At 32.2% G+C, this 10,712-nt stretch overlaps 1 protein-coding gene across 3 annotated transcripts in view; it reads left to right on the top strand.

The window, feature by feature from the left end:
* The window catches only part of PDCD10 (programmed cell death 10), a 44,480-nt gene extending 34,716 nt beyond the window's left edge, over positions 1-9,764 (top strand). For all 3 annotated transcript variants that reach the window (XM_023524597.1, XM_011380013.2, XM_011380017.2), the window contains 4 exons: positions 48-174; positions 5,532-5,610; positions 5,915-5,997; positions 8,707-9,764. In XM_023524597.1, the coding sequence (XP_023380365.1) occupies positions 48-174; positions 5,532-5,610; positions 5,915-5,997; positions 8,707-8,788 (371 nt within the window). In that variant the 3' untranslated portion in view covers positions 8,789-9,764. The remainder of the gene's footprint in view (positions 1-47; positions 175-5,531; positions 5,611-5,914; positions 5,998-8,706) is intronic.
* The last annotated feature ends 948 nt before the right edge of the window (positions 9,765-10,712 follow it).

Genomic DNA, 10,712 nt, shown 5'->3' with positions numbered 1-10,712 from the left:
TGACAGGGAGTTTCATGATGCTTTTTATTATGTATTTATTTTATCAGAGTATATGATTGAACGACCAGAACCAGAATTCCAGGACCTAAACGAAAAGGCACGAGCACTTAAACAAATTCTCAGTAAGATCCCAGATGAGATCAATGACAGAGTGAGGTTTCTGCAGACAATCAAGTAAGCAACTTTTTGTTTTGGTTCTTTTTCTCTAAATTACTTCAAAGGAACCACTTTTTCTAGATGTTTTATTTTGGTATGACATTAATGTTAAATTAAAATATTAATTTGAAATTAAAAATTTAGAATTTTCAATTACTTTTTAATTAATTGCTAAGCTGTGGCATTTGACTTTGTAGTACAGTGACTTTTTTTAGAATGTTTAATTTTAAAACCGCGAATGAAATGTACATATACTGAAATATAGTTTAAACTACATAAAAATAGAAAAATGTAAATGTCATATTAAAGTGAATAGAGAAGTTGGATAAGTTATAAGGATTGATAAAAAAAAAATAGCCATAATCGTTTTTATTTCAGAAATGGCACAAGTCACTAGGATAAGTAATGTAGTCTTCATGAATAATGTTTTCTAATACTGACCAAGTTGTGAAGCTCCAAATTCTTGCCTTTGGGATACAGATTTAAAAAGACTAAAAAAATGTGTGGGGCCAAGAGGCTGGGCTGTTGAGAAGGACAATCCTAGAAAAGTGGTTCTCAAACCACGGGCTCTCCTCGAGGGTGAGAGGGTGCAGAAATGAGGGAGGAACTGCAAACATAGTTTCTTGATGAATAGTTTTAAACTAAAAAGTCTGATAATTTTCTTCAGTTTCAATGGGTGGAAAACAAATCTGGGAATAATTGTAGTGGCATTATTAATTACAGCCTTTTTAGTGAAACCACAAGTAGAAATTGCTAGAAAGGAAAGATTTAGTACAGTTATTTTTTCTGGAAGGGGTTGCATCATACATCATATCTTTAAAGAACTTAGGGAGGCTCACTTGGAATAAATATTAACATTAATTTCTCAGAAATAGTATTCTTTGTAATTCGTGTTGCAAAATGCTATTTTAGCTAGTTTGGGCACATACTTTGAGTGATATAGAGGGAGGAGTATGTCCCATTTTAGAAAACGATTCGTGATGGGTACCCACCCAGCTATCAAGGTAGCCCTCTTCTTTCTGGCCCCCTAATTAAGGACCAGAAAGTATGATAAAGGCTTCATATGATAAAGACTAGCCACAGTTTGTGCCACAGGGGACAAAACCCTAAGGTAAATATTTTACCTTCATTGAAAAGCCCCAACTTTCTTTAACTATTTTTAATACATGAAAAAGGAAGATAGTCAACTATTTATGAATTTTTATTTTTAGTTTGGTATAAAGTAAACATGTTTGACCCATAAAGGAATAAATTGTCAGTGATCTCAAACAGCTGTTTAAACAACTTATTTCCAGATTTTTCAAATATTTTTTAAATGTTTTGGTGATCTATACTACATTTTAATGAAGATTTAATTTTTAAAATATTATTTTAAAAATAATATTTGTAGCAAATTTTGCTTCAGACCATTGAAATGTAGAGGTTTACAGAATCAATGTCATCTTAATAATATTAATCACATGTAGAACTTATGTGCTCAAGCACTTATTAAAGCACTTTCTATACATATTAACTTATTACAACACCCTGTAACAGATGAGGAAATTGAGGCAAAAGAAATTAACTTTCCCAAGGTGACAGAGCTGGTAAGTTGGTAGAGCTTGATTTGAATCCAAGGAGACTCTACTGCTTCCCAAGCAGATATATAATGTTGATCTAATCTGGTAATTGAGAAAAAGTTTCTGCTGTTTGGAAGAAATGTGATAAAGGACATTTTACATAGAATGCCAGTAGTTAAGAGGGAGAACAGTATTGTGGTTGGGGTAGAAATGATTGTCCCAGAGCCCTCACTCATTTTGTTGCTTCGACTCCCGTACTCCCTGCTAGGGAGTCCTGAAGCATCTCTGTAACTAAACCCAGTGTGGTCCTAGAGTGGTACAGTTTGGAATCCACTTTATAAACAACCACATTTTAATTATAAGGACGTTGAAGTCAAGAGCCTAGAGTCTTATCCATAGTCATTAACAGAGGCTGAATTAGGGTCTTATCTCTTACTTATGGATCAGTAATAATGTTTCAATTTTGATTTCTAGAGAGTACTCAGCACAACTGAATTAAGGTTATTGGCAATTAAAATTTATTTTTTAAAGTTTTAGGAGGGCTCATGTGCCATGGAAAGTTTGTTGATAATATATATTACTTCCGAAACTGAAATTCAACAGTGTATGAATTAGCATACATGGCTAAAGGTGTAATTATTTGTATTACTGATATAGATAGATTTTGATACATATTATTACCACTGTTTAAAAAATTAGTGGATAAAATTGAATCAATAAAAAATGGCTTATCTTTTAGGCACATATTGTACAGTTACTATTATTCTTTATAGTATTTTACTTTCTCATATTTAAGGTAGTTATCCTCTTCATTTATTTAGGCAATAATTTTCAATAAGCATGTATTGAATACCTGTTATACCAAGTAATGTACGTGATGTTATAGGTTATATTAAAGTAGGAAAAAGATTCCTGTCGGCCAAGAATTATCCAGGTATTTTTGTATCTATTAGCAGACCTAGGCTTGATTCTCCGTTCCAATATTTAGCTATGTGACCTAGGATAAATAAGTCGCTTACCTTCTGTGATTCTAGTTTCTGCCTGTGTAGATGAGAGATTTGAAAGAAATGATGTACATAAAGTGCCTAGCACAGAGCCTAGCATACACTCACAGCACATACTAGCATTGTGAAATAAGATTTTATTTTCACCTCTTTCTGTGGAGTTGATTAGGAAAAATGATCTAGCAAACATATTTTAAAGTACTTGTGATTAATGGGTGTTTTCTGTTTGACTACATTTGAACTCCTGCAAATATTTTATAAAATTAATTCATAGGATTCTTTAAAAGTTTGATACATTCCAATTAAAGGATGACTAGTGGAGACTTGTGATTTAATAGACCAGAAAGCTATGCATTTATCTATTTACTCATTATAATCTTCATTTGCATATTTATAAGCAAAAATTTGCCAGGGTTTGGTTTTCATGATAGCTTCAAATTAGCTTTTCCAGAGGTGTCCAGTCTAGACCAAACTATACATACAGTGTAAGAATTTCCTTCCTTTAGATTATTTGCATAAACATATACAAATCTGGATAACAACTAGAAGCTCTACTGTTCCATGTAATTTTTTGATAAGATGTACATTTACATTTCATCAAATGCTGATCGTCCTCTCTTTCAATGTGTCTTGTCTTTCAAAGTTCTCCACTAAATAGCTGTAGATTGCTAAAATTCTTTCCTATTATACCCATACAGTACGTCCCTTATCACAGAATCCATTAACTCCAATATATAATTACCCTATAGTTATTTTACCCTTAAGTTTTGCCTAGTTCTTTATCTATTTAATGGAAGTATTTTGTGTATGGGTGTGTGTGCGTGTGTGCGCGCATGTGTGCACAGGCACATGCTGCTATTTCCTCTTGTAGGAAACAAACCCTCAGGTATTTTACTGATGTAATTTAGTTTCCTCGATGTCATAAATGAAAACTGTGTACAGACGGATGACATAATGTTTGACGTAAATAGCTATAGATTGTTTTAGAAAAGGCCAGGCCTAGGGATAAACAGTCTTGGTCTTTATAAAGCTCTGTGGCAAATAATATATCAGACCTTAGCTGTAGGCTCTGAGTTCCCAGACAGTGGTTTCCAAGCCTGGTTTATCAGCAGAATCACCCAAGAAGCTTTCTTTTTTTGTACCGACCGATTCCCAGTATTTATTAGTAAGCTTGGAATACTGTTTACTAAATCCCTCTTATGTATAAACAGGTTAACTGTCTGATCAGTGTGTAATTTGCTCCTTTATATTCCATTTTAAATAGGCTTATCGTGCATTTGAAGAATCATCCATATTCAGAGATTTGACATTTTTTTGTTGAAATTGTAGTTTTTTCCATGTAATAGGATGGTCATATGACACCATTTTATTAAGCAGAAGTGGTCTTGGCATCTGTCACAGCAATACAGGATTCAGCTAGCTTGAAACCATACATGAAAGGAACAATTATATAATTTAAAACTGTTATTACTAAACTAGAGGCAAAAAAAAAGTGGACAGATGTTATTTCTGTGTAAAATTCTTTTGTCTTATTTGAATATTTAATGTTTTAATATTTCAGCCTGATATCAATGTTTGACATTCAGGAGGTAATAGTTAAATATTTACTGAAATATTTAATAAAAATGGCATTTCTTTAGAATAGGCTGAAATACTATTTTTATACAAAAATCCTGCCTAATTGTAATTTTTAGAATTTTTGCATATTTATTTACTAGAAATATGCTGTGAAACACACATACACATGCACACAGAAATCTGGACAGTGAGCTTTTTAAAAAAAATAGTAAATCTGTGAAATATATAGGTACAAATAATTGAAATCTGACATTTTCTGACTTAAAGTCAGTAATAAAAATGTTTGGGATGGTCTAAATTTATGTTTTACTAATTTATATTTTCACACTTGCATTTGAACAGCAAAAGTTTTTGTAACAATAGCTAAGAGAATGGATGTGAAAAAGAGAAGGCTTGCCTTAGAAAGTGTGAGATTATTTGAAAATGCAGAATTATGTTGAATTTGACATGAAAAAATTGCTATAAAGTTAGAACATAGAAATTGAAAAGAGACTTGATATAAATGACAAGACGAGTTCAGAAAAAAATGTTGCATGGATAGAAAGACTAACTCAAATGCAGATTACAGATTTCTTTCTTTAGAAATGGGAAGAACATATTGATGCATATACATATAGCAAAGAGTGATTGCTGGAAAGGTTAAGGTAGAAGAATTTTCTCTCCCAGAAATTTAAATATGTTTTCCAAAGGAAATAGTGACAGCAAAGGTTTGGAAGGATTGTTAGACAGAAGGTAAGTGTGTCTTGAGAAGAGCTATCTTCGAGGAGGAAATATTTTAAACATCACACTCTTAGGTATGTAACTTAAAGTGTTGGTAAATACAAAAATGAGTTACATGTAATAGCAAAATTTCATATAATTGTTCATGAGATAGCAAAAGTAGAGAATATGGTGACTTGAATTCAGATTTAAAGGAAAGGAAAGGAAAAATCATAACTAGAAAAGATGAGAGGCAGAGATATATTCTTATAAATTTAGGTTAATGCTGAATGAAATATTGCTGATTTGGGGAAGCTGATGCTGGAGAATGTTCGGTCAGCAGTGCAAACAGTGCAAGAGAAGTAAGGAAGGTACAGGCTAAAACACCCCACTCAACCAGCCAGTCAGACGTTTGTGCTTGATGTGGGGTTTGTATTGTAATTAACAATATTGATTAGTAATTCTTAAATATATGTATATAAACTTCTTTAAACGTAACTTATTTTAAGAAGATTCTTTTTTCCTTATCCAACAGGGATATAGCTAGTGCAATAAAAGAACTTCTTGATACAGTGAATAATGTCTTCAAGAAATATCAATACCAGAACCGCAGGGTAAGTTTAGTAGAAGCCTAGACGTTGGTTTACACCTAGTTGTTTTATTGTATTGAAGACTAAGATGATGTGAACTAAGATGGTTTGATTATTGGGAATAGTTTTGTATCATTAACCATGGGGTTTGTCTTTATTTAAATATGTTGTTACATATGTTTAAGTAAACACTCCTAAAAATGCTCATCTGTAATATAATAAAGTCCATTCCATGTTCTGTGTAATCTCCTATCTTTGATGTTTTGGCTTTTGTGTTATTTCTCTTTTTTTATTTAGAATTTTTTTTTCTTATATTTGATGTCTGTAGGCACTTGAACACCAAAAGAAAGAATTTGTAAAGTACTCCAAAAGTTTCAGTGATACTCTGAAAACCTATTTTAAAGATGGCAAGTAAGTACTGTTATTTATCATCTTTCTCTTTTAAAATTGCATAAATTATATGGCTTACATGATAGTAAAACTATATAAATTAAACTCTTTTACTGAATTGTTAATACTCAAGCCAACTTCTAACTAAGGTAGACTGCTAAAAATAGAGTGAATGTTTGATTAGCCAGCCATGATTAGTCTAGAACAGTATTTGGCATACTTTTCTGAAAAAGGCTCAATAGCAGATATTTTGACTTGGGCTTGTTGCATCTGCTGGCTTTACTTCTGCTGTTGTGCAAAAAAGCAGCTATAAAATGATGGGGAAAGAAGTGGGCGTTATGGCCATATTCTAATAAAACTTTATAGACATTGAAATTTGAATTTTGTATAATTTTCAACTGCCATATAATATTCTTTTGATTTTATTATTTTTTGTTTTTTACCATTTAAAAATGTAAAAGTATTCGTAGCTTGCAGGTGACACAGAAACAAGGTGAGATTTGACTTACTAGCCTAAGTTGCCGACCCCTGAAGCAACCCCTCAAATTTGATTATCATCAAACTTACCTGCAGGTCTTGTTAAAACGCAAATTGCTTTTGGGTTCCACCCCCAGGGTCTCTTACTTTTTATGTCTAAGGTGAGCCCAAGAATTTTCATTTATTTAGAAGTTTCCAGATGATGCTGGTGCTATAGATCTGTTGTGAACTGCTACGCTGAAGTTAAAACACTAGTTCTCAATCCTATTTGCACATCAGGTTCTCACGGGTTAAGTTTTTTAAAATCTCAGTGCCGTGGTCTCACCTTCAGAGATTCTGATTCATTTGGCTTAGAGTGGGGCCAAAGTTTAGGTGTTTTGTAAAAGTGCTCCAGGTGATTTTAAAGTGCTGCAAAGGTTGTGATTCATTATCCTGGAAGGAGAGAGACTTTCACAGTTTTATTCTGTAGGACAGGTAGTATACTTAAAAGGTAAATTGGACATTATTTTTAAATATACATACAGTTGGCTGTAGAATACTCCAGAAACCAAGAAAATTTATGTGTCTTTTTACATATATATACATACACACACATATAACTTATAAGCTGATGCAGAGGCCTTGTCTTCTGTGGCGTCATACCTTATAGAGAATTCTTTCTATGTCAAGTACAATGTTAGGAATTTTGTTGACAAAACCATTTCTAACAGTGCTTAAAGTCATAAAAAATGAATAGTGCTTATCTCAACTTTAATTATCAGGGGCCTCTGACAGCCTATCCTACTACCATTGAAGTTTTAAGATCCCTATGTCCATGTCAAACTTATAATAACATTTTAAATAATATAATACATTAGAATGGTTTATTTTTTTAATGTTATTTTTAACAGTTCAAACACATTGACATATTTACATTTATATTATGAATTAAAGATACTGAGCTAAAGCATTAATGGTTTTGTGTTGTTCCATGCTACTATTCAGGATGTCTAGGAGAAATGTTCCTTGAGGACTTAGTTTAATAAGTTGGCAGGTGTGTTCCAAAGATAAAGATATTTGTTTTTCATTGATCTCCTCTGTGAAGCCCAAATAACCAAAAACACATTAAAAGAATAATTTACATGATGAGATCATTATTTCTGATTTTAATTAAGAACTATATGAAATAAACACATTGAAAGGCAGAAATTAATTTAAATTTAAAGCCTAATTTTCATTAATCTGGAATTATTTACTTTCACTTTTGTTTGCACATTTGAATCACTTGGGTTCAGTATTTAAAAATTCCAGTGCCTTGGACCCAATGTTATTTTTAACTGTTCAAACAGGCATATGGATTATCCAGGATTCCTGCAACTACATTTTCTCCATTCAGCAGCTTTTTAAAATTACAATTATTTGCGTGTGAATAATGTGCCATGAGTCTTGTACCTGTTTTCCCAAACTGAAAATTATTACTAGAGCCTGATCTTTGAGTTTATTTTTCAAAAGAGGGATAAATTTGCATTGATTTAACTAATTCTTCCTGATACATCTTTTTTGAGAAATGTCTAGGATGAAGATAAAATCTTTAGCTGTACTACTAAGCAACTGAAAATGCCACACAGTGGGACCAGGGTATCACCTCTATGCTCTGGTCACATGAAGATGGACTAATAGGAAATGTACAGCACAATGTAATTTTTAAACACATATTTTTATATATTGTCAATCTCAGAATGTTGAAACTACATGATCATTTTGTTTTAAAAGTAGCTTAGAATTCTCAAAAAAAAAAATTTTGAAAGAAGGTAAGAGATTGGCATGAAATATATTTGAAATAATTACCTTATTCTTAAATACTTATGATGCCTATTGGTGTATAGATTTTGACTGAGTATAATACTCTAACAGATTTTATTTTGGTAACTTCTATGAAACCACAGGTGGAGACTACATTTGAATCCTTTTGACCAGTTATTTGTTCGACCTATAAATGAGCCCTGATAGTTCAGGTGCCACCTATGCTTAGCAGCCCACCAACACCTAATTGCCAGCCACTAGGGGCCAGTAATTCCAAGATAGTTTCAAATGGTTGAGGACTGTTCAATTCCAATCTGTAATTAAAGTTATGATACTCAGTACTAACTTACATTTTTTTTCTAAATTGATTTTGTTGCTACTGTTAGTAGATGGCACGAAGCATAAATATTTTTAAAGGATGAATTTTGGTGATAAAAGTAATGCTTTTTTTTTTTTCTTTTTTCCAAACAGGGCAATAAATGTGTTCATAAGTGCCAACCGACTAATTCATCAAACCAACTTGATACTTCAGACCTTCAAAACTGTGGCCTGAAAGTTGTATATGTTGAGAGATGTACTTCTCAGTGGCAGTACTGAACTGCCTTTATCTGTAAATTTTAAAGTTTGACTGTATAAATTATCAGTCCCTCCTGCAGGGACCTAATCCAGGATGTTAAATGGGATTATTGCCATCTTACACCATATTTTTGTAAAATGTAGCTTAATCATAATCTCACACTGAAGATTTTGCATCACTTTTGCTATTATCATTCTTTTAAGAATTATAAGCCAAAAGAATTTACGCCTTAATGTGTCATTATGTAACATTCCTTAAAAGAATTGTAAATATTGGTGTTTGTTTCTGACATTTTAACTTGAAAGCGATATGCTGCAAGATAATGTATTTAACAATATTTGGTGGCAAATATTCAATAAATAGTTTACATCTGTTAAACATTTCTTTACTTGAAAAAAATGGATACATATATATGAATATATATAAAATCAGAAGACTAAGGCAACTTGGGGTAATGTCTAAAGAACTTCTAATGGGAGCGTATTAGCAATTTATCAGATAATAAAGCAGCAAGAATTTTTATTTTTTTTTGTCCTTAATCACTGGGCAAAACCTAGTCAATGGAAATATTTTTGCTAGTTATTATATGTGGGATATTGACTATTTTTCCAGCCTGTTTTGAGAAACATGTGGGAGAGATGGCAATTTATAGTGTCTTCACACTGTAATGCCTCTTTTTGAACTCTATGACAATGTAAAATTAAAACTTTCTGGTATGCTGGGCCCTAATAAACTTTGCACCTTTTTTCCAAAAATAGCCACAACTAATAGTAATTTGAAACTATACCAATGCATGAGTTTAAAATTGTCATGAGTGTTAATATTAGATACACTCTTTAAATACATGTAATTTTGTTTCACCGTAAAGAAGTTTTAAGGAAATTATGTATCAAGTATTCATGTTAAGTAATTTTATTTTTCAATTATGATAAAATAAAGGGAAAAATTAGAATTTGTTTATCTTTTATAAAGGTTTTAAACGTTCAACTAAATTTCTATTGGCAATATAAATTTTTTTGCTGTAATACAATCTAGTTACTTTTAAAACTTTTTTCTCCATTTTTAAAAATAGATTTTTAAAGAATTACTATCATTGGCAACATAAAATTGTCCTGGTAGATGTAAACAGGAAATATTTGGAAAGAAGCAAAAAGGCAATAGACAGTTGGATGAAATCTCATAATTTATGGACATTTTGCTGAATCGACTTTTTTTTCCTCTAAGATGCATCGCTGGTAAAACATAGAATTGGTGATCTTGATACTATTTATTTTTAACATAAACTTATTTTCTCTTGAAAGTAGATGGATGGTTATTTGCAAAATGGACTTATGAATATATGAAAAATGTAATTTTTTTTGAGCATCAGACTTTTCTGACATAGCCTGGTTACTATCTTTTCTCCTGTCGTTTTTACTTCCTTAACAGAACGCGTCATTTACCAGCTGTGCCCCAACTCAACTGTTTTTATAAAACTTCTGTCTTTTCACTTTGTTATCTAATATCCCTTGTTTCCATTTTTATGAAGTTTACCTCCAGAAAGGAGATATATTCTCAGGATAATTCAGTTTCTTATGTAACTCTAGTGGGGCTGAGTTTGTTCAGTGAGAAAAGGGCCTCTGTGGCCCCAGCCAATTCATCTCCAGAGAACAGAAAGCTGGCTTCCAAGGAAAGGAAAAAAAGAGACATTTTTGTGAAGCCCTGTTCTAGAAACATTTATTTAACTATCTGCCTTGCAGTTGAGGAAACTTGCTAAGAGAGCTACAAGCGCTGGTAACAGCTGGAGCTGAATTCAGCATTTGTCTCCAAACTCCATGTTCTTTCCACCGAACTGAACTTCATCCGTTGCTGAAAACGCACTGTGCTTAGAATACTAATTCCCTGGCCCACAAGGAAATCA

The sequence above is a fragment of the Pteropus vampyrus genome, unplaced genomic scaffold, assembly GCF_000151845.1.
Source record: "Pteropus vampyrus isolate Shadow unplaced genomic scaffold, Pvam_2.0 Scaffold12, whole genome shotgun sequence".
NCBI lineage: Eukaryota > Metazoa > Chordata > Mammalia > Chiroptera > Pteropodidae > Pteropus > Pteropus vampyrus.
This window is presented reverse-complemented; position numbering and strand designations above follow the sequence as displayed.